Source organism: Paramisgurnus dabryanus, chromosome 4 (genome assembly GCF_030506205.2).
Source record: "Paramisgurnus dabryanus chromosome 4, PD_genome_1.1, whole genome shotgun sequence".
Taxonomy (NCBI): Eukaryota; Metazoa; Chordata; class Actinopteri; order Cypriniformes; family Cobitidae; genus Paramisgurnus; species Paramisgurnus dabryanus.
Window position 1 is genome coordinate 31,184,015 of NC_133340.1, and position 26,147 is coordinate 31,210,161.

Sequence of the window (26,147 nt, forward strand, 5' to 3'; positions counted from 1 at the left end):
TAACTTTGTGCTGCATTTTTTTTTACAGTGCATGTATAGGGCTGCGCGATTATGACAAAATCGCAGATTATTCACCTTGATAATGTAGTTGCGATTATTATTTGCGATCAATAGATTTTACACTGAAATTTGAAATGTTTCTGTGAAGCAGCTGAATGTTTAAATTCTAAAAATCCAAAACTAAACAATATAATGTAAATTACAAATAATTATAGGAGTTACGAATGGCTAAAGAACACGTCAACTTATCAATTATTTTTAATATTTAAAATCTGTGATTCACCACTGTATTTGGTGTCCAAACATACTGTTGTCCCGCACAGCAATAAACACAAATGGGCAGCTGTAATTGAGGCTTTTGGCGATTGTGGAATTGTTTCACCTGTAATTGTAATCCAGATAAGTTGTTTGATTAATTATGCAGCCCTACTTTATATATCCATGTACTGTATATGTATAAAGAAAAGATAAAAATGACTTTATCTTTGCCACAACATGACCTGTACAAGTTTTGGTTAAATTTATCTCCTGTTGCATTGAATGGGCTGCCAAAATAAACCTTCCTCTATAAAAGCAGAATTCTTGTATTCCTGAATCTTGAAAACTCATGGGTCTGGTGTTTTCTTCTTTTCTCTCTCTATTTCTCATTAAAGAGGGGGCTCTGTATCATCAAATAGACGTGAGGAGCTGATATCTGCCCTTGAATATGCTGAATGAAAGTGCTGGGGTTTCAGAAGGAATCACTCATATTGGTTTTTGCTGATTCACCCTTCACTGGCACAGAATGACTCACTGTGAATCAGATTCATCTGTGAAAATGAGCTCCTAAAAGTGATGGAGCTTCTCTAATCCACTGCCAGCCAGACGCTCAGAGATATCCGAATGAATTTTTATAGAGTCTTAAAGTTGACTTGAAATGGCATTCGCAACACATTTAATTTCCATAATGCGACACATTTCTGAGTGAAACAGGAAATCTTTTTCATTTTAAGTGCTGGGAATTGATTTGATGGTAAAATGAGGGTATATTTTGTGCAGGACTGCACACTGTATTGAGGCTTTTATATCTTGACTTTGAAGATGAAGGTCACGTTTAAAAGTTTTTTAAAGTAATGTTTTGTTTGTGTCAAATTATTTTATTAACATTAAACAATTTCATTGGCTTATTACAAACTTATTATTGCTCAATTTTGTCTTTCTTCGCCCACTCAGGCTCAGTTATATCATTATAAAATAAAATGCACTGATAAACTGTGCACAAGAAAGTAAAATAAGTCTGAATAACATGAAAAGCTATTTCAATAAAACGGTCCAAATGCATTTTAGGCGATACGAGTTGCAGTGGTATGTCGTTGCGTTAACAGTTAACACATGTTTGGCAAAACACAACGTCGGCTCGCTACTGTGCAGAATGAATGTATTTTATTAATGTAGCTTTGCTTTTGTAGATAACGAGTTAAGCATTGCTACTGAAATAGGACTGCCATAACATTCAATAAAATTATATAATGATAAAACAAACAATTAATATAAAGGCAATTTTCTGGACAGGGTTTAGATTAATTTTCCCGCAAGTCGGGCCAAGTACCAAAACACACATGTAGCCAATCAGCAGTAAGGTTTGTGTTTACTAATCAACATCGTTGCTGACTCATTGGTGTCCTGTTGCATATTTAATCTATACTCACCATCCTCTGCTTCTGAGGGTCCATCGTAGGATTTGTCAATGGCGTGGCGGAAGCTTTGGTTGCAGCCACGTCCCCTCACCATGTGCTGTGGCGGGCAGTAAAACGGCACCTCATCTTTATTCACCTCCTCCATCGCTGTCTGAAGACTCTCCAGAGAACTGGACTTCTGCAGACCCAACCTGGGCCCCAGCGCCAACCCGTTAGAAGAGTGGGGTTCTGAGACGGGAACATGGGGGAATGTTAGTGATGAACAGATGGATGGATAAATGTATGGATGTAACAGGGAATGAGAGATGGTTGAGGATATGAGAGTCAAGATGAAGAAATCGGATGCAAAACCCACTAAGTGCACCTGGGTATTTCTGTATGACCCAATGCTATCTCATGGCATTTCGTACATATTTTACGGTTAGGGATGGGATTTCGTTATTGTTTTATACGTTTATGCATGATTAACTTTAATGCCAACTCGTAAACGAGCCAACTCTCGTGAGATCAGGAGGTCAGATCTGATTAAGCGGATTTGAACGAAAATATTCGATGAACGTAAAATACGTGCCGAGAGCATTCAGTTTATATCAAGATCTCATTTTTGAAGGGTTTTGCATCTGAGCTCCTCATATATGAACCCACTGGAGTCATTTGGATTATTTTTATGATGGGTGGATGGATGGATGTGCTTTTTGGAGTTTTAACATACTGGGTCTTACACAAGGATATGTTTTATAAAACTTTATATCCAACTAAAGAAAGGAAACCATATTACATTTTGGGATGGCATGAAGTTGAGTAAATTTAAATTTTGCGGTGAACTATTCCTTTAAGAGAAAGCCCATACAGAGTTTTAATCTAGGCAAAAAGTTGACTTTTCTAAACTTGGGAAACAAAGAATAAGTAGACGTCTCCCAGTTAGGACTAGTGTGTAATGTTAATCTAAAGGAGTCTTTGCAGTAGGATCAGCCATGATTTAAAAATTCCACAGTTGTACGATTTGAAGATGTGTGATGAGCTGGGCTGAAACACTAATGGATTCGGACGCATACAAAGAACAGACAGAGATGAAACATGTAGAGATGGATGAAGCGGATGGTATGATGATGAAACCTCAAGGTGAAAGTGAAACGGTGTCGTGGAATAAATGAGGCGCTCCAAACGAGGACCAGACGTGCACGGATACCAGGAGGAGAACGAACAGGAGAAGAGTTCCCGGGGTGAGGATGAACGAAAGGAGTGTTAGATGAAGTATGGTGAGATGAACAACACAAACGACTGAGAGCAACGACAACAGGAAGAGCTGAGGAATCAGAATAAACAGGAAAAGGAGAAGGAAATGGAACGGCACAAATGTGAGAGCGCCACACGCTGGAGGGGAAAGACAGCGGGGAAATAAAACAAGAGAAGAACTCGATGCTTAGAAGGGTCAAAGCGGCATGCAGGAAAAAGCAAATCATGCAGTTAAGACATCTTGTGTTCGATGTTCAGTGAAAATGTGACCGTTAATAGCAAAAATAATGCAAAAAAAAAATGGAAACTAGGATCGTTGTATGCCCAATCTTATTTACTGTTTTCTACATTAAAGGAACAGTATGTAAGAAATTTATATCAATTAATCATAAAATGGCCCTGATATGTCACTAGACATTAAGAATTTATTTTCATTTCAAATATTTATATCACTGGCAAGGATATTGTTATTTAAAAAGTGGAGTTGCAGCCCTCAACTGATGTTTATGTTGTCATTTTGCGTATTGGCACTAGTTGTGTGATTGCAGTACCAGTTTTAGCCACAAGGTTTGTGATTGCAATACCAGTTTTGGCCACAATCCTACATACTGTTCCTTTAAATCATCCTACATAGTCTGAAGAACACTTTGAGAAAATACAACCTTGATATCTTTAATATTGTCAAAGATTGAAATCAATAAATGAAATCAAACGTCGATGCTCAAAATCTCATCATTAGATTATAAAACTTTAGCTGGGACTTCACCAATAGGGTCACTAGGTTTAGGTTTATAATATCCAAATTTTGGGGTGTTAAATCAGGTCATTGCCATTCAACAGTAAAATAACACGTTTTATGAAGAATAAAATGTTTTATGAAGAAAATAATCTCACATGTTTTTAAATCCATCCAGTTGTGGCCTTGTACATAAGAGCCTTCTACTAAGTTAAACAAGATCTGTGTATTCTTATAGCTCTGTATTCAAACATGATTTTGTAAAACATGATACTTAGAAAATCTCAAATGATTTGATTGAATACATCTGATGCTTCAGCATCGCTGTCTGATGTTCACATCTTTAACCAGATCCAAATCTGAGACCTTAGCTGTGATGTGCATTGTTTAAAACTGGCACTACACACATAAATCTAAAAACATGATCCTCACAGGGAGGGAGAGAGAAATAAATCTTAGGTCTTAACCGGCACAATATGGCTGCTTTAAACTTGAATCGACAACAAACTAGACAAGCCAGAAAAAGTGAAACGGACTGAAATAGACAGACAGACAGATTCAGAAAAAAGCAAAGTCATCTGAAACAACTTCAGAGGGAAGAAAGCTTCAACTGAGAAGCTCACGGCAGACGGATATCTGTATACTGTCATTATCGCGAAAGGGAGAAATAATGAGTCGAAACGAGCGAACGGGCACGCGATCAAACAAACAAACAAACAAACAAATCACCAGAACCTGAGGGCCAAAGCTGGGCGACTGCCATACAGCACACAGAGATGAGGAGAAATGGAGAACAGGAGTAAAGAGAGGTATGAACGAAAAACAGAGAGAGACACAGGGGAGCCCATGAGCGTCGACGAAGACTCCATGAGTGCTCTTCATTTGGAAAGAGGAATGAGAGAAAGAGAGAGAGGGGTGAAGGGGCGAGAGTTGCTGGAGGACATGAATGTGTGTTGGAGAAAAGCCAGAGAGAGAGAGAGAGAGAGAGAGAGATGCCTCCAGCATCTTTCATCCGTTCTCTTAATGGACATGTTCTCTTCAGGACTTGGCTCTTTATTGTAGCAAAAACAGAAAACACGCACATTGTTTTTTAGTTGCCGTCATATAGGGGTTGGTCTTTGTTTCCCTCGATGAATGAAATGTTTCCTCTAACAAAATACAAACCACACAACTCTGCCCGATTGCAAATGAACTCTGGAGCGGTTCGGTATACGCGTGAAAGCTGATAGCTCTTTGGTGACAATTTCTAGTGAGAACATCAACGCCATTTAAACCAAAACAAACCTGTGAGATTTCAGCCACGATTTAGCTGTCTGGGACGAATTTTGAAATCCTAAAAGATTCCTGGAATCTTTTAAATGTTGATTTAGGGTTAGGTTTGAGGTAGGATTAGGATGAAAACAGGGTTAATATGGCGAGATTTCAGATTTTGGCCATAGCTGTAACCCTTCTAGCCGCCAACTCACGCCACCATTCCCGTCCATATATTTGGTTTGTTTCTTCGATTTGAGTGAAGTAACATATACCCAATCACAAGTAAGCGTTATAAGGTGAATCATCTTTTTTGGGCACGTGCATCTGGTTCAAAGTTCAAATTACAAGAGCGGGAGCAGCGTAGATCTGTCACAGCGTCGTCTCAAACCCAGTGCTTTGAATGTAAGCAGTATGTTAAGCGATAGATAGATAGATAGATAGATAGATAGATAGATAGATAGATAGATAGATAGATAGATAGATAGATAGATAGATAGATAGATAGATAGATAGATAGATAGATAGATAGAACAAGACTGTATAATGCAGAATTAGCTGTTGAGTTTGCAAAAAAATAAAGCTCAAGTCAAGTTTATAGCAAAGCAGATGCAGAGCTATGCGGTAGAGTACCGCAGCGGCTGGCTCGGTCGGCACTGGCCAGGGGTTTTTAGTCAGATTAAACTCAGAGTGGCCACGTCTTTGAGACCATCCCGATAATGAAATATGTCAAAGCTTATAAAGGAGTCTGGCGTAGGGGGAGCCGCCACAGAGAAAAAAAATGACTGTCAGCAAAACGGCCCAAAGCCTGTCAATATATATTTGAGTTTGCATCTGTAAAACTACACTCCAATCAGACCATGTATTTAGCATTATCCCTGACCCCTAAGAAGTAAGCAAAATCATCATATGCATACTGTGAATGTATATTTTAGTCTGTGTACATTGTTTAAACATGCGCATGCTGTGAGCAGCCCTTTCATTTAAGTGGTGGCTGCATGCGTGCGGTTTTGATTATGGTGTTTTATGCAAATCGTTGCCATGTGTTTGTTCACTGCTTGTACAGCATTTACACGTGCACTGGTCTAAAACCTTATTAGATGGCCTTTGTAGGCAATACTTTTAAAATTAATTTACAATTATGCATTTTAATCCAAGCAAAATACAGTGGAATTTTTTATAAATTTCCTGTGAATTAAACCCACAACCTTTGAACTGCTAATGCAATGAAAACAAACCCCTTACAAACCGTAAGCAGGAGTATATTTTCAAAAGAATACCTCCTTAACTTGCTTAAACATAACACTAACTGGTTCATGTAGGTATTGTTTGCTGGTCTGAACTAGTCACTTACTTTCAAACAGTACTTTTGTTTCAGGCCTTACTGTACGTACACACCAGACGCGACTAAAGCAGAAAAATCGCGCTATTCGCACGTAGTTGGACGCTGAAACTTGCGTTATTCACAAGTGAAATTCACGTTATTCGTGTGTGAAATTTGCGTTATTCGCCCGTGAAATCAGCATTATTCACGTGTGAAATTTGCGTTATTCGCCCTTGAAATTCAGGCTATTCAAATGTGCATTTAACGTTATTTGCGTGTGAAATGAGGGTTTTTCGTGCATAAAATTTGCGTTATTTGGCCGTGAAATTTGAGCTATTCACATGTGAAATTGGCGTTTATCGCACGTGAAATTTGCGTTAGTGTGTGAAATTTGCGCTATTCACAGTTGAAATACGCGTTATTTGCACGTGAAATTAGCGTTATTCATGTGTGAAATTAGCGTTATTTGCCTGTGAAATTCGTGATATTAGTGTTATTCGCGTGTGAAATTAGCGTTATTCGTCCGTGAAATTCGTGCTATTCACATGTAAAAAATGTACGTTAATCGCACGTGAAATTTGCATTATTAGTGTGCTAAATTTGCGCTATTCACAGGTGAAATTTGCGTTATTTGTGTGGGAAATTTGCATTACTCGTGCATGAAATTTGCGTTATTCATGCATGGAATTAGAATTTTTCGCACATAATTTATTTTATTCGCTTGTGAAATTCGTGTTATTCGTGCGTGAAATTTGCGTTATTCCTCCTCACTCACTTTCTTGCCAAGCAAGATCCTTTTTATTCCCGTTTCTATAAAAGTATGAAGCTCCGGGTGTCCATATGCAGTGAAAGTTCAGATTTTTTTTAACTCACGTGATTTGTGCAAATTCTAAATACTCATTCGTGGCTGCAGGATGTCTATCGCGTCTTTGTATTGACTTAACATGTAAATCACTCATGCTTAACGCTTTATACACATCTGGTGTGAACGCACCATTAGACTTTAGCTGTGTATACAGGAAACAAGGTAGCTCATACAGGTTTGTAACAATATCTGAGTCGATATGTATCTGCGGCATTATAGTGTGTGGTCAGGAGACTTTATACTGTAGATATACTGTATCTGTGTGTTTCCTCCGCTAACTCAATCACTCTCGCTGCAACTCACTCTCTCACATCTCCTGACAGCCTACAAATGGGCGGCAGTTGCCTTGGCGTTTATCTTCATTGGACTTGGCTAAACACAGAGCCACTGATCTGGAGTCAGATTACAGGCCTCTGGGTCAACTCAAACAGCTTCTTACAGATTGCATGTTTTGATCCTGGAGCAGATGTGAACTGAAAGCTTAATGGGCTAAAATGAGATGTCCCATAACATGGGATGGATGAGTTACGTTCTAAGCTATAAATCATCCATATATGTATTCATGCGTTTGGCCGATGTTTTTATCCAAAGCAACTTATAGTGAATTCAAGATATTGATCAGTATGTGTGCTTACTTAGAATCGAATCTGTGACATTTACGCTAATGCAATGCTTTACAATATCTAAGATATCACACACAGTTAATTACCAAAACAATATAAGTATATTTTTGGTTTTAGTGTCACAGTGAATTTACCACAGTAATAATCAACTGCAGTATCCGTTAAATGGCCAGCGTTTAGATTTCCAGCAGCATCTAGTGGAGAGATAGTGAATTGCACTCCCTTTGAAACGCATAGAGAAGCTAGGGTAGCCACCACAGGACAAACACGTCATCGTCTGAGACAACGTAGTGACAAAACGCACTCTATAGAGCAGTTTGTCCATTTAGGGCTACTGTAGAAACATGGCGGTGCAAAATGGCAACCTCCATGTAAGGGGACCCCCGGTGTATATATGTAGATAAAAACGGTTTATTCTAAGGTAATACAAATAATAACAGTTTATTTTGTAAGGTTTTTATACACCACTGATAATATAGTTATGTAGATTACATTGCATTTCTGTCATGAGATCCTCCTAAGTGTTACAGAATGCACCTTTAACTCTGTATCTTGTGGCTTAATGACGTCATGTGTTTTGAGTGTGTTGTGCTGGTTTGCGAGCGTGTGAATTCTTACCGGGTCTCTGTCCTTGAATGGAGGTCATGTTGCTCTCATCAGCCACTGAAATACACAAATATTAAACATCAGCACCTCGAATACTTTTTTTGTTTGTTTTAGGAACATACACCACCTAAAAAAATACTCCAGATAGATTGTAGTCTTAACTTTTACAGCATGCCACAGATGCATTCGCTAAAGACTTAAACGAAGACTGAATTCCAATTGGAAGTGAGCATTACTTTGAAGGGATGAGCTCTTGATGTGTGAACTCTGAAGGGAGAACACAATTGTGTTATAATGTGGCCGTTTGAAATACATTTGGTGAATGGAGCGATGAAAAACAATCTCTTTTAATATGAATGACTCACTGTTTGTGTGGCGTGTCTTTGTTTAAAAGAGTGCAGAAACACTGTTTGATGGTGGTAGACTTTACATTTTTGGGTGTACTATTCCTTTAATTATCTGTAATACTTTCAGACAAGTCATTAAAATGATATTGAATAAACTGACAACATTTAGACAAGAATGTTTTAGACAAAAAACTCATTTGATCTTTTCTACCCTCTTCAACATGTGTCCTATTGATTCTCTCTCTCTCTTTCTCTCTCTCTGAAGTAGCCACACTTGGTTGTAATTAGAAAAAGGCTCTAAAGGCTGAATGAAGACTTCTGTATAGCTGAAAACATCTGTGCTTTCTCTAAACACACATAACTACACACATAAACAGTTTGTGGTGTGTCATGCATACACGAACACGCAGCTAAATTTCAGAAATCAACAAGGTACACAATAGTGTTGGGCGATATGCCCCATTTTGAGATCGTCCTATCGTCAGCCTGTGAGATCGGCGATACACGATAGTATCGGGGGGCGGGGCAGTAGTTTACTCATTTATTTATTTGTTCATTTATGACAAGACTTGATTGGTGGAAAAAAGAACAAGAGCAAAACCGTCATGAATGCATCTTTCTTAAAACTAATGCCATTAATCTGAGTGCGTCATTAAAGCCCAGACGCTCTTTGCGTGCCAGAGAGCGAGAACAGGACACGCGCTGGTTTTAACCCTCTGCGCGCTAACAACCTCTCTAGTGCAAGGAAATGTCAGAGATAGGGCTGCTCAATTATGGGAAAAATCATAATCCTGATTTTTAACACGATTCATAATGACTGTAAAAACATGCACCTGCGCAGACACACGCAGCGCACATAAAAATAATTAAATGCATTTGTTTAGTGCTGTTGCAGAAGGTTACACGTGTCAAGCAGTGGTGCTCTCAGAGGTGCCTTTTTAAACACACTGGTCCAGCGGAACACAATCATATTTTAAACACGAGGGATGTATTGCTAAAACTCCTTGAAAAGCATATCATAAACAGGATTACTATCTGACTTCAAGTTCAGACAGAGCGCAGCTCTCTGCACGTACGCGAGAGTGGCGCCAATATGCAGCGGGTTATATTTTAAACAAAAGGAATAGTTTGCCTCAGCTCGCATGAAACGCATTAAACCGCACAAATACATAAGGATTACTACTTCAGTTTATGTTTAGACTTCGGACAGATGCGAGAGCGCGTGCATGTGAGACAGAGGGAAGCGTAGCTGCTCATCCACGCGCTGGATTTAGGTGCTAGAACGAGTCCGAGACGCGCGCATTAAGTGCATCTGCGTGCAAGAAGGAACTCTCTCTCTACAAGATCTCCGCGTAAAGTGAAGCACAAACCCTCATGCGAGGAAAAGCATGCAAAACTATGATGATGATGATAATAACAACCATTCGCCAACTATCGTCATGACTATCGCCATGAAAGCCTGCCATTGGCGATATGTCGGACGATCGTCGATACACGATACTATCGTCTATCGGCACAACACTAGTACACAACATAAATATAAACAAGACCCTATATTATAAACAGAATTCATCAAATAAACCTGAAGTTGGTTCAACTTAAAAAAGTAAGTTACCTGCTTGCCTTAAAATTTTTAGTTTATTCAACTTAAAAATATTAGTTGACACTGTTGAGTCAACTAATATTTTTTAAGCTGAAAATACAAGTTGTCTGTCTGTCTGTCTATCCAGTCTATCTCTGCCATCTATCCATCCACCTAGGGGTGGGCGGAATGACCAAAAATCTATTTCACGGAATGAGTCATTTTATTTCACGGAACGGAATATTTCACGGTATACATGTTTTTCAGTTTATATTGTTTTTTGATGATAAAAATTTACAGAAATACACCACTCACTTTAGCTTTTAACTAAATGCTCACCACAGTTTTAAAATATGAGCATTGAATCTTGTTTTTAATTGAGTAATTAACTTTATAGACTATTGAAGCTATAGTATGGCTTCATTGTATTTTGTATTTATGCGTACATTACATTAAACATATGCAATATGTAAAATGAACAGGTATATATGCAAAAACCTACAGACAGGATAAATACCTGTATATGAGAGAAGAAGCTCTAGATATTATAAATGTGACAGGTGCTATGATGTGATGATCATAAAGTTTGTTTTAAGGTCTTGACGCCCTTTACTTTCTATTAGACCTCAACACTTGCATCTCTTTCTTGTCTTTCCGATCAATTATGTTTGTACAAGCAAATGGCGCATCAAACTACATCGCTCCATCATCGCACGTGTCACTGATATAAACGCGAGTTTTGTCTTAGCATGCTTAAAGTTCAGAAAACTTTACAACTATTAGCATTATGTGCGAGAAGAACTCTTTATTTGGCGTCACAGCTCCTTGCGCTTGCCAAGAGAGACCTCTGCACGCGAGAGACCAGCCGGCTGCTGCATGAGGAGAGAGAGCGCGCGCGCGAGAGAGAGAGCGCGAGAGCGAGCAAGCAAGAGTCTCGCTGCGTGACCCGCGGTGGATTCACTGGCACTTATTATAAAAATTACACAAAATAACTCGTTCATTTTTTATAAGTGAACTATTTTACATGTTTCTCCGTCACACTCAAGCCGTTTCTCAATGTCAAGGAAACTTCCTTGGCAGGACTAGTCCTTACAAGTCACTTCCTTCAGAGGCGAGGCGAGGCTCCTTTTAAGCATTCGGAGAACACGTTAAATGGAACAGGCTAGCAAGTGCACGTCATTACGTCATTACGTGATTGAAAGGTGTGCTTTCGGTGCTGCGCGCAGAGGATTGTGGGTGATTTCAGCGCGTGAAGAGCGCGAAGGATACAAATTTGCATCCTTTCCTGTATATGGGATATTTGTCGAACGAAGGACTCAGTCCTTGGCTGAAATTTCGAGGATCCTCGACATTGGAACAGTCCTTCGACGGACGTCGATGACGTAGCATCCTCGAAATTCTAGCTTCCGAGGATCCTTCCTTGACATTGGGAAACGGCTCCTGTCTAACATGCTGGAGGGCAGAGTTAGCCACGCCCACTTATTTGCATTCCGCGGAATAGACGGAATAGAAAAATCTGTTACGTCTGACATTTTATTCCGCGGTAACGGAATATACCGTCATACCGCCCAGCCCTACATCCACCTATCCACCCATCCATCTCTATCCATCAATCTCTATCCATCCATCCATCCATCTATCTATTCCTCTATCCCTACATCTGTCTATCTGCATCGATCTATCTGCATCGATCTATCTGCATCGATCTATCTGCATCGATCTATCTGCATCGATCTATCTGCATCGATCTATCTGCATCGATCTATCTGCATCGATCTATCTGCATCGATCTATCTGCATCGATCTATCTGCATCGATCTATCTGCATCGATCTATCTATCTATCTGCATCTATCTATCTATCTATCTATCTGCATCTATCTATCTATCTATCTATCTATCTGCATCTATCTATCTATCTATCTGCATCTATCTATCTATCTATCTGCATCTATCTATCTATCTATCTATCTATCTATCTATCTATCTATCTATCTATCTATCTATCTATCTATCTATCTATCTATATCTATCTATATCTATCTATCTATCTCTATCTCTCTATCTATCTCTATCTCTCTATCTATCTATCTACATCTATCCACCCATCCATCTCTATCCATCCATCCATCTATCCCTACATCTATCTATCCCTCTATCCCTACATCTATCTTTCCCTCTGTCCCTACATCTATCTATCCCTCTATCCCTACATCTATCTATCCCTCTATCCCTACATCTATCTATCCCTCTATCCCTACATCTATCCCTCTATCCCTACATCTATCTATCCCTCTATCCCTACATCTATCTATCCCTCTATCCCTACATCTATCTATCCCTCTATCCCTACATCTATCCCTCTATCCCTACATCTATCCCTCTATCCCTACATCTATCCCTCTATCCCTACATCTATCCCTCTATCCCTACATCTATCTATCCCTCTATCCCTACATCTATCTATCCCTCTATCCCTACATCTATCTATCCCTCTATCCCTACATCTATCTATCCCTCTATCCCTACATCTATCTATCCCTCTATCCCTACATCTATCCCTCTATCCCTACATCTATCTATCCCTCTATCCCTACATCTATCTATCCCTCTGTCTGTCTGTCTGTATGTATGTATGTCTGTCTGTCTGTCTATCTATCCATCTCCATCCATCCATCTCTATCCATCCATGCATCTCTACCTATCTATTTATCCATCCATCCATCTCTATCCATCCATCCATCCATCCATCCATCCATCCATCCATCTCTATCCATCCATCCATCCATCCATCCACCCACCCATCTATACCTATCCATCCATCCATCCATCCATCTCTCTCTCTCTATCCATCTATCTCACTCTCTCTCTCTATTCACCCATCCAACTCTATCCATCCATCCATCCATCCATCCATTCATCCATCTCTATCCATCCATCCATCCATCTCTACCTATCCATCCATCCATCCATCTCTCTCTCTCCATCTATCCACCCATCCATCTCTATCTATCTATCCATCCATCCATTCATCCATTTCTATCCATCCTTATCCATCTATCTCTATCCATCCATTCATCTCCATCTATCCATCCTTATCCATCTATCTCTATCCATCCATCTATCTATCTCTATCCATCCATTCATCTCTATCTATCCATCCTTATCCATTCATCTCTATCTATCCATTCTTATCCATCTATCTCTATCCATCCATCTATCCCTTCATCCATTCACCTCTATCTATCCATCATTAATCATCTTTACCTATCTATCATCCATCCATCCATCCATCTCTTTTCTCTGTCTCTCTCCCTCTCTATTTCTGTGTGTCCCTCTCTCTATCCATCCACCTATCTATTTACCATCTATCTATCTATATACACATACATACATACATACATACATACATACACACATACCATATGTATAGTAAATAAATATTTACAGTATAGCGAATACAGCTATATTATGAAAGACACTGCAACACATAGCATTTCCAGTAGCGCCCCATGGAGGAATACAGGGGATATTTATTTAAGTGTGTGGGCCTGATAAAGAATTAAAGGGAAAAATGAGAGACAGAGACAGTGTGTACATGAAAGACACTAATCCTCACGAACGGGATTGAGCAGTGAAGAGCAGCTGCAGCCACAGGCACTGCACCATGGGATACAATAATAGGGTTTCATTACACTGCAATTTCTCTTAAATAATCCTTTTCATCTTTTATGAGCTCAATTTCCCCAGCAGAGAAATAACACCAGAGGAGAGGCTCATGAGAGCTAGACGTGTGTCTCCACGCATGGACACGACATGTGAGAGAGGATAATATCTAAAACAGAAAGGGCTGATGAGAAAAAAACAGGTATGGAGTATTTACAGTGCCTACTAATTGGGATTATAGACACTTCAAAGACACCTGTTACTGTCAAGCAAGAGCATCCTCCAAAAACACATTTATACACAAAAATACCCAAAAACATCTGAGATCAAGCATGTTTGACTTAAGCCTGGGCCACACTAAAAAAATATTTAAAATCTTATTTTTACATTTTTAAATGTGAGAGACCACAAACATGACGATAAAAAATCAACTATCAACTTGTTTCTTATATTATGATAAAAAAACGAGGAAAAAAATTCATATAAGTTGCATATTTCCTGCAGTCTCGCATCTAAAACAATTGAAGAGTAATGATGCTTAAAAATGTGGAAGTGATTCAACGATAACATTTCCTGCAACAGTTCAGTAATACTGCGAGATATTCAATTTCAGATGCTCATCGTAGCAGAAAACCGTTGTTATGAAAATCCTCAGGTCATTTCACCTTCAGGTTATTTTTAGATGGAGGAATGACCAACACAAATAGCCAAAAGTAATTTCATTTATTTGCAGAACATTCAACCAGCCATCGCTGAAATATATCCATCAACACGAAGAACAACTCCAAAAGCACAATATGAGCCTGGATATTGTTTTCTTCATCTCTGTGATATTGCGAAACGCTGACTGACGAAAGGTTTTTCTCAGTCAAGCGTGTCTCGTGTGTTTGGCTGAGGTCTAGAGTTCAGAGCTTTGGCTCGGCTTGACTCTCTCCAAAAGAGGTTTCTTCTGCCAGTCGCATCATTAGCAGCGCTGTGTGTTTCTCTGGGCGAGAGTTCATGTGAAAAATACTCGCTTTCTCGTTTGCCGGACGCGTTAAGGCCATGCACTTTTGCTTTTGGGTGAAAGTGCTTTGCTAGAGCCAAACGGGCTTTTATCAGAACATGTTTAACTAGCTAGACTTTTCAGAGGAAATAAAAACTAACATTTTAATGGTGCTTGCCGAAGCCAAATTTGCAGCCACATGCTAAGGTTGTGTAGGGGGTTGCCTAAGCACTGCTACAGGGTTTTTGAAAGAGTTTGGGTTGCTACAGTATAGAGGTATTTTTGGTGGTCCACGTCGAATACCCCTGGTTTTAACATCATAAATATATAATATCAAAGGTGCTTTTTAATTCACATTGTTTATTCAGCTATACCCCTGGGGCACCCAAAATTCGGAGAAATAAAAAAATGTAACGTGACGCTAACCAAATCCACATTTATCAAAAAGCAATAAAAAAGGACAATAAAACCAACTCAAGCATAGGTCCCACGATCTACAGAGAAAATCGAAAGAGAGAGAAAGAGATAAAGAAATAAATAGAGGGGAAAAGGTCTGGAAGGAGGATAAAAGATGGCAGCAAAGCGAGACACTATGAGACGTCCGTAATGAAAACCAATCAGCTTTCAGCGGTGAGAAGATTAACACAGTAGCGGAGCGAAGAAGCCAATACTCCACTCTAATGAAACGTAATTGGAAACGGGCAAAAACTTCCCGTTGCGGAGCGCTGAAATATCTCTCAAGTTTCCCGAAGGTGGTGAGAGTTAGCAGAGAAGTGTGTCACTATGAAGCTTTAGTTTACGATGAAGCACTCCGTTACCTTGGAGACAATAAAAAAAGTATTTTCTCAATGCAACTCGGCAGTCTTTGTCTAAAAGCCCCTAAAGCTTGGGATTTATGGTTGGATCAGCGTGTTGGAGTATGTGTTTCCATACCTAAATCCATGCTCTTGGAAGTCTTCATGGTGGGGTGATCGAAGATTTTCTGTCGTTGGGGATATTGTTGATTTGTGGGATGGCCCATAATAGTGACAGGTTCCCTCTCGGCACTAAAATTGAGAATTATCAAGTCAAATATATTGTCAAACAGCAGAACACCATTTAATTTACTCAAAAGATTTTAAAACGAACAATGGAAGTGACGTGATGCATCAATGATGCCTTCAATGACTGCGTACATGGGCAGCATAACCAGTTATCTATCAGTCTAACAGTACATGCATAGAAAATGATTATAAGTATGGGCAATTGTCGATAAATAAAATTATTATTAGAGTACTTTACTGTCAATGCTATCCCACATACATTTTTGTACGATTTGCCTTTGCCCCTGTGACGTTGGGGTAAGGGGCGGGAGTTCTATATTGTTTTTTTTTTGTTAATCATTTATTTTTCCAAGATTAACTACATTTGTAAAAATACAAATTCTCATGAGATCAAGCTGGTATTACTGTATATAAATTTTAAGAATTTGCATCTGAACCAACAGCCATTTAATGGGATCAAGCATTTTTCCACATACTGTTGTCTCTATGTCTGCTTTATATTTACTTGTTTCAATCAAGACACCCAGAAATGATAGTGAGCACAAAAATTAAGAGCCTGAAAATCTGGTTTAATGATGAAAGCATTACATTATCGCACATAAACGGAGTAAAAGAGGTGGGGTTTATGAGCAAACGAACCGTTCTTGTAGGTGTCTGCGTGGGTGGTTGACTTCAATCAGGTCCCTCTCAGAAGGTGGAGGGGGGAAACCGTCTTCATCGTAGTCTTCCTCTGGCAACTCCTGTCTCCTGGTATGGGATCTGAACGGACCTGTTTGAAACGGATCCATTATTGATCGCATTATTACAATAGATCACCCTAAAGGTAACACATGTAGTTCCAAACTCATGCAATTTATTTTCCATATAATAAAACTGGTAACATTTTACTTAAAGGGGTGTTCATAAGACTTCATAATCATGACATGATACGTGTCATATACATGAAGGAGAGCTTAGGCACATTTATGACAACTGTCATTAAGTGTCATTCGTTCAATTATGTCATTTTTAATGCAAAGATGATATTGTTTGAGATGTCTTTGTTATGACAACTTGACATTAACCAATACCTTATAACTTGTCATGGCCAACAGACCACTTTTTACCAGTGATACAAATTGAATTTGTCATTAAAATGTCATTAAGTGTTAAAACTCTGTCAAATATACTAGTCAACATTTGAAGTGGGTCAAGACCTTTCATAAAAGTTGTTTTAAAACCAATTCCCAACACCCGTTCTTGTCTTTGGACAACTTTGATTAACTTTTTTGATCCACTTCAAATGTTGACTAGTGTAGTTTTATAACAGCGTCATAAATATTTTTCTTGACCTCAACTACAGTGGTACAAATAACATTGGTCATTAAAACGTCATTAAGTGTTAATACTTTGTTAAATAGTTTTATGACAGCGTCATGAATATTTTTCTTGACCTCAACTACAGTGGTACAAATATCATTTGTCATTAAAACGTCATTAAGTGTTAATACTCTGTTAAATAGTTTTATAACAGGGTCATGAATATTTTTCTTGACCTCAACTACAGTGGTACAAATATCATTTTTCATTAAAACGTCATTAAGTGTTAATACTCTGTTAAATAGTTTTATAACAGGGTCATGAATATTTTTCTTGACCTCAACTACAGTGGTACAAATATCATTTTTCATTAAAACGTCATTAAGTGTTAATACTCTGTTAAATAGTTTTATAACAGCGTCATAAATATTTTTCTTGACCTCAACTACAGTGGTACAAATATCATTTGTCATTAAAACGTCATTAAGTGTTAATACTCTGTTAAATAGTTTTATAACAGCGTCATGAATATTTTTCTTGACCTCAACTACAGTGGTACAAATATCATTTGTCATTAAAACGTCATTAAGTGTTAATACTCTGTCAAATAGTTTTATGACAGCGTCAAAAATATTTTTCTTGACCTCAACTATAATGGTACAAATATCATTTTTCATTAAAATGTAATTAAGTGTTAATACTCTGTTAAATAGTTTTATAACAGCGTCATGAATATTTTTCTTGACCTCAACTACAGTGGTACAAATATCATTTTTCATTAAAATGTAATTAAGTGTTAATACTCTGTCAAATAGTTTTATAACAGCGTCATGAATATTTTTCTTGACCTCAACTACAGTGGTACAAATATCATTTTTCATTAAAATGTAATTAAGTGTTAATACTCTGTAAAATAGTTTTATAACAGCGTCATGAATATTTTTCTTGACCTCAACTACAGTGGTACAAATATCATTTTTCATTAAAACGTCATTAAGTGTTAATACTCTGTTAAATAGTTTTATAACAGGGTCATGAATATTTTTCTTGACCTCAACTACAGTGGTACAAATATCATTTTTCATTAAAACGTCATTAAGTGTTAATACTCTGTTAAATAGTTTTATAACAGCGTCATAAATATTTTTCTTGACCTCAACTACAGTGGTACAAATATCATTTGTCATTAAAACGTCATTAAGTGTTAATACTCTGTTAAATAGTTTTATAACAGCGTCATGAATATTTTTCTTGACCTCAACTACAGTGGTACAAATATCATTTGTCATTAAAACGTCATTAAGTGTTAATACTCTGTTAAATAGTTTTATGACAGCGTCATGAATATTTTTCTTGACCTCAACTACAGTGGTACAAATATCATTTGTCATTAAAACGTCATTAAGTGTTAATACTCTGTTAAATAGTTTTATAACAGGGTCATGAATATTTTTCTTGACCTCAACTACAGTGGTACAAATATCATTTTTCATTAAAACGTCATTAAGTGTTAATACTCTGTTAAATAGTTTTATAACAGGGTCATGAATATTTTTCTTGACCTCAACTACAGTGGTACAAATATCATTTTTCATTAAAACGTCATTAAGTGTTAATACTCTGTTAAATAGTTTTATAACAGCGTCATAAATATTTTTCTTGACCTCAACTACAGTGGTACAAATATCATTTGTCATTAAAACGTCATTAAGTGTTAATACTCTGTTAAATAGTTTTATAACAGCGTCATGAATATTTTTCTTGACCTCAACTACAGTGGTACAAATATCATTTGTCATTAAAACGTCATTAAGTGTTAATACTCTGTCAAATAGTTTTATGACAGCGTCAAAAATATTTTTCTTGACCTCAACTATAATGGTACAAATATCATTTTTCATTAAAATGTAATTAAGTGTTAATACTCTGTTAAATAGTTTTATAACAGCGTCATGAATATTTTTCTTGACCTCAACTACAGTGGTACAAATATCATTTTTCATTAAAATGTAATTAAGTGTTAATACTCTGTCAAATAGTTTTATAACAGCGTCATGAATATTTTTCTTGACCTCAACTACAGTGGTACAAATATCATTTTTCATTAAAATGTAATTAAGTGTTAATACTCTGTTAAATAGTTTTATAACAGCGTCATGAATATTTTTCTTGACCTCAACTACAGTGGTACAAATATCATTTTTCATTAAAACGTCATTAAGTGTTAATACTCTGTTAAATAGTTTTATAACAGGGTCATGAATATTTTTCTTGACCTCAACCACAGTGGTACAAATATCATTTTTCATTAAAACGAAATTAAGTGTTAATACTCTGTTAAATAGTTTTATAACAGCGTCATAAATATTTTTCTTGACCTCAACTACAGTGGTACAAATATCATTTGTCATTAAAACGTCATTAAGTGTTAATACTCTGTTAAATAGTTTCATAACAGCGTCATGAATATTTTTCTTGACCTCAACTACAGTGGTACAAATATCATTTTTCATTAAAATGTAATTAAGTGTTAATACTCTGTTAAACAGTTTTATAACAGGGTCATGAATATTTTTCTTGACCTCAACTACAGTGGTACAAATATAATTTGTCATTAAAACGTCATTAAGTGTTAATACTCTGTTAAATAGTTTTATAACAGGGTCATGAATATTTTTCTTGACCTCAACTACAGTGGTACAAATATCATTTTTCATTAAAACGAAATTAAGTGTTAATACTCTGTTAAATAGTTTTATAACAGCGTCATAAATATTTTTCTTGACCTCAACTACAGTGGTACAAATATCATTTGTCATTAAAACGTCATTAAGTGTTAATACTCTGTTAAATAGTTTCATAACAGCGTCATGAATATTTTTCTTGACCTCAACTACAGTGGTACAAATATCATTTTTCATTAAAATGTAATTAAGTGTTAATACTCTGTTAAACAGTTTTATAACAGGGTCATGAATATTTTTCTTGACCTCAACTACAGTGGTACAAATATAATTTGTCATTAAAACGTCATTAAGTGTTAATACTCTGTTAAATAGTTTTATAACAGGGTCATGAATATTTTTCTTGACCTCAACTACAGTGGTACAAATATCATTTTTCATTAAAACGTCATTAAGTGTTAATACTCTGTTAAATAGTTTTATAACAGCGTCATAAATATTTTTCTTGACCTCAACTACAGTGGTACAAATATCATTTGTCATTAAAACGTCATTAAGTGTTAATACTCTGTTAAATAGTTTCATAACAGCGTCATGAATATTTTTCTTGACCTCAACTACAGTGGTACAAATATCATTTGTCATTAAAACGTCATTAAGTGTTAATACTCTGTCAAATAGTTTTATGACAGCGTCAAAAATATTTTTCTTGACCTCAACTATAATGGTACAAATATCATTTTTCATTAAAATGTAATTAAGTGTTAATACTCTGTTAAATAGTTTTATAACAGCTTCATGAATATTTTTCTTGACCTCAACTACAGTGGTACAAATATCATTGGTCATTAAAACGTCATTAAGTGTTAATACTTTGTTAAATAGTTTTATAACAGCGTCATGAATATTTTTCTTGACCTCAACTACAGTGGTACAAATATCATTTTTCATTAAAACGTCATTAAGTGTTAATACTCTGTTAAATAGTTTCATAACAGCGTCATGAATATTTTTCTTGACCTCAACTACAGTGGTACAAATATAATTTGTCATTAAAACGTCATTAAGTGTTAATACTCGTTCAAATAGTTTTATGACAGCGTCATAAATATTTTTCTTGACCTCAACTACAGTGGTACAAATATAATTTGTCATTAAAACGTCATTAAGTGTTAATACTCGTTCAAATAGTTTTATGACAGCGTCATAAATATTTTTCTTGACCTCAACTACAGTGGTACAAATATAATTTGTCATTAAAATGTCATTAAGTGTTAATACTCTGTCAAATAGTTTTATGACAACGTCATGAATATTTTTCTTGACCTCAACTACAGTGGTAAAAATATCATTTTTCATTAAAACGAAATTAAGTGTTAATACTCTGTTAAATAGTTTTATAACAGCGTCATAAATATTTTTCTTGACCTCAACTACAGTGGTACAAATATAATTTGTCATTAAAACGTCATTAAGTGTTAATACTCGTTCAAATAGTTTTACAACAGCGTCATGAATATTTTTCTTGATTTTAAGTTTCCTCCAGGTGTTAAATAAAATCAATCATCCAATAATAGTATATTAATACTAATTAAAATTAGTACTAGTTAATACTGCATTTTCTTGATGAGCAAAATGACCCAAGAAAAAAATATCTCTGCTTCAATTCATCAATTTTCTTAAATTAAATGTTTAAGAAAAAAGTAAACTTATTTTAAAGTTTCTTTCTTACACCATTGCCATTTTATTTATTTATTTAGCTTGTTTTAAGCGCAAATTCATTCAATTGTATACTTTTTGTCTAAAAACTAGAATTATTAGATTTTGCACTGAAAACATGACAAAAAGACTAAGTAAGAAAGTAATTCTTTTTACAAAAAGACCTAAAAACACCATAAAATTATCAAAGACTTGAAATATAAGTCATAGACTACATTACTGTTATGGTGTCATATTTTGAGATGTATTTAAACTTTTATTGTATAGACGGTTTTATCCAACGCACACGCGTTGTCGAGTTACGCACCTGAACCGAACTGAACATCCGGTCTGTATTTATTTATCGGTCTGGCTAGTGGCTAAACTGATCTCTAAAATGAATAATTTGATATGATATGATGATGGAACGATGGTAATTTACTTGTCATTTATTTCCCTTGTTATCAAAAATAAACTGTAAAATTGCAATAAATAATGTGTTGAAGTCTCATGAAAGTTGCATTTAGTCCACAAAAGCCGTTTGTTTATGTTGTTGCTGCTGAAACCGTCTACAGAAAAGTGTATATTTTGTTCTGTGTACCACAGAAGAAAGTGATACGGGTTTGATGTAAGAGTTTCCAGAGTTTTAATTTTCAGTGAACTATTTCTTTAAAGCACAGAAAAATCCTCCCATTATGAGAAATAAGACCCACTTGACCATGTGCACTCAATTGTGAATCATCTACTATTAGTGTGTATGTGTGTGTGTGTGCGTGCACATGTTTGTGAGTAACACACACGGCTGTGTTTGTGACGACTTCAAGGACCGCACATTCTTTTGATCAATGCGAGTACCACTGGTTCAAAATCTTTCTATTATTACTCAATTTTCTGCACTGCTGTCCCCATTTCTTCCACTATTTAGCCATTTATCGTTCAAGCAAAATCGCAGGACGACTGCAACAGCCGACAGCAACAACATACGATCTCATGAAAAATTTACTTTTGTGCAATAACGATGACAAAAATATGCACAGCTCATTAAAACTCAACACTGCGACGTCCTGTATTTTTACGATTTTACACTGTGCCAATGAATATGAATGTAAAATTAGCTTGTAAATATCACAACCCACTTTGTAGGACCAAAGTATAGCGGGATACTTTGACAGACAACAGACGCTAATCAGTAAACAATGGTTTGTGAAAAACGCAGAAAAAAAGCCTTTTGTGTTGGCACAGCAACTCTCTGGAGAGCGTGGAGAGAGAATCGTGTGAATTTAAAACAGTTTGTTATCTGTTCCCGAGCGCTCGGCACAATTGCGGATATGCTAATAAGATCCACTTAGAATCCATTTCATCAGCTTAATGATTTCAAGGTCAGACCTCATTGCATAAAAGCGAAAGGGAAGCGAAAGCAAAAAAATCATCTTTCCATTCCTATTGATGAGATGGGCAGATATCCAACTTGTATAAGTTGGAAAACTTAATGGAAAGCTACAGAAAATGTATTCGTTTCTCTCCTCTCACAGATGTAATGTATGGTGATGAATTCATGTCGTCTTTTATTGAGAAGTGATCCGTTTCATTTGCTTCTTATCACAGAGGGAGTTTGGGTGACTTAACATTACACGCAAACCAATTACTTTTACAGTTTGAAACTGTGAGTTTTATAATCTAACTTATCAAAAGTTTCTAGCAAAATAAAAATCAGCTGCCTACGTGACTATAACCTATCATGTAGGGTCACTAAATAATCCTTTAAATTTTTCCTTTTAAGTCGTCTCTTTGAAGACTTTCTATTAAATAAAGGCAAAAATGGTCCAAAAAATTACTTTAATAAGAATAATAATTTTAGGGTGAGATATCAAGAAGCTGCTTGATAAAGTGACATTAAGAATTTTACAAATACTTGGCGAAGTATGACTATACTGAAGATGCTATAATATAACACAGGTTTGATTTATGAGTCAGTGACAAAAACGATTTGGCAGTCAAGAAATTCAAAAATCTTTTTAAAAACTTGTTTTAAAAGCATGTAGCAGGTATATTATAATGCACATAGAGTATTTATGTTGATTTTATTATATTTGCACCATTTTTATGAAAGTTAAGACTGGATGGACCTGAAAAAGTCAAATGGTGTTACCACCAATTGTGCCAAAGAATGAGAAATATTATATTTTATCCACCTTGATGGCAAGTTAGCGTAATCATAAAAAAATCACAAAAAAATACATTTTATTAGTTATTACTAAATGTAAATTTTAATGCATTTTTGTATTATTGGTCTGGACATATGCTGAAAACAGCTTTGTTTTCTAAATAATCTTTTACAGATTATGTAAAAATTTATGTAAAAAAAATCATATTACACTAAACTAGATGATTATATTTTATTCCACATTTTTTTATGAATATATTTATATTTTAATTTAAAAAGAAATACTAGTTACACCCATTGACATAGACCGGTACATTGACATTTTTGCAATTATCCCCAAAATATTTTTTTCAAAATGAAATAAAACCAGACATTTTTGACTTGGTCCTCGAAAAGAGAATATGCAAGTAATTTTTATTTTTTATTTTAACCCTTTTACATTAAATAAACCACACAGACACAAAATAGTTAACGTCACATCATTGTACCTTATGTGTGACCTAGGACCACAAAACCAGTCGCACTGGTATATTTGTAGGATATTAAGTGAAATCATGTTCAATAAAGATATTTTGTACATTTCTGACCATAAAAATATAAAAACTTATTTTTGTAAGTAGATGCAAAGCTTAAGACTTTATTAGGACAACTTTAAACACAATTTTCTCAATATTTCGATTTCGAAAATCAGATTCCAGATTTTCAAAATGGTTTAATAGTCAACCATATATATTCTATCCTAACAAACCATACATCAATGTAAAGCTCTTTCGGATGATGTATAAAAATGCATCCTTATGATGACCCACTAATCCATTTATTTACAATCATGCTATTACATAGTTTTGTTTACCATTATTATCAAATTTAAAGGACACAGAAGTGACATTAAACAGACAATAGATTAGCGGTCAACAGCATCCTCCAGAAAATGAATAAATATTTGTGTGTCCTGTACTTACCTGAAGCTTCGTAAACACGGTTGTTTACCATGGCTTGCGGTGCAAAATTATTGACCGGGTTGCCGTTAGGTTGCTGCACCGGAGATTCGTTCCTTGTGGGAACTGGACTGACTTCTTGATTTTCCTGAAGAAGAGAGATTGCACAGAATTACTTTATTATGAAAAAGCATAAAATAAATGTGGCTCTCAAGTAAATCATTTAACAAACAAAAGAAAGATCTGGAACATGCTTAATGTCTAGCATGCACCATCCTATAAAACTGCTGTTAACTCTTTCCCCGCCATTGACAAGTTAACTCGTCAATTAAGAGAAAACGCTTCCCAATATCAAGTTTATCCAGTAGTCTTACCCAACTTATACAACCCGGAAGCAACCCCTCACGTCAAACAGTTCAAACTCTGTGTATGTTTTGATCTTCGCTCCGAATCTGATTTTTATCAGAAGTCTTTCACAAAAACGCAATTATCTCAGATTTATACTCAACATTTGTGATTTTTGAAGAAACCTACCCATATTTGAGAGGTGATAAAAGAGAACTAATGAAGGTAGGATGAAACCTTTTTTGTTTGTTAAAAACAAGAGGGTCTGTTCTTTCATTTGATATACTGTATGTTTATTTATATATTTAGTATACTGTATCATTAAGCAAACAAAAAAAGAACATTTTCTGGACGGAATTAAACTTTTAAAAAATCATGAAAATGCTGGCGCTGGCAAGTTTTTTTTTTTTACGCTGGCGGGGAAAGAGTTCAGATTCATATTGCTTCCACATTAAGTTCATGCAAAACCTAAAATAACAACATAAAAGTTCACCAGAAAAATTATAATCTGACTTTTCTGCATCCATTAAACACAAAAGATAAACTTTTTTAATGTATATTGTTTTTGCTTTGATCTCATATAGTTTTATGTGAAAAACATATGTCTCATACGTTTCAGTGTGATCTGCCAAGACTCCATCTGATACGTTTTTTCGTTCCGTATGTTCCTCACACAAACCTATCATATGTCTTCAGAAGACATACAGTTACATCACATATGGCCGATTGTATGATTATCATAGTTTTAAAGCAATAATTGGTCAAAGTATGCTTTTATTATATGAAACAGCCTTTTTCCATACATCATGGGTGCTCCACAGATAAGAAGCCATACAGATTAAATAAAGGCATAAAGTGAGTACATTAAGGTTTTTGGAGAGCTACCTGTAACTGTATATGACCTGTTTCTTTAAACTGGATGGGACCGCTTTCTGTATTTATTTTGAAGTACGACGACGTGTTCAACAATAGTAAAAGTCTGATGCAATGATGTACGACTAAAGCAAAACTAGACATGAACTCTTCAGACTTTGGGAGAAAAAACTGGAGTGTACTGATCTAGAAATGCTTTTGAGGCAA

General features: G+C 36.0%; 1 protein-coding gene across 5 annotated transcripts in view; it reads right to left on the reverse strand.

The window, feature by feature from the left end:
* The window catches only part of pard3ba (par-3 family cell polarity regulator beta a), a 168,281-nt gene that overhangs the window by 49,736 nt on the left and 92,398 nt on the right, over positions 1-26,147 (reverse strand). For all 5 annotated transcript variants that reach the window (XM_065254167.2, XM_065254164.2, XM_065254166.2 and 2 more), the window contains exons 13-17: positions 24,747-24,870; positions 16,579-16,708; positions 15,830-15,942; positions 8,330-8,374; positions 1,689-1,904 (exon numbers count right to left, since the gene is read on the reverse strand). In XM_065254167.2, coding sequence (XP_065110239.1) covers positions 1,689-1,904; positions 8,330-8,374; positions 15,830-15,942; positions 16,579-16,708; positions 24,747-24,870 — 628 coding nt within the window. The remainder of the gene's footprint in view (positions 1-1,688; positions 1,905-8,329; positions 8,375-15,829; positions 15,943-16,578; positions 16,709-24,746; positions 24,871-26,147) is intronic.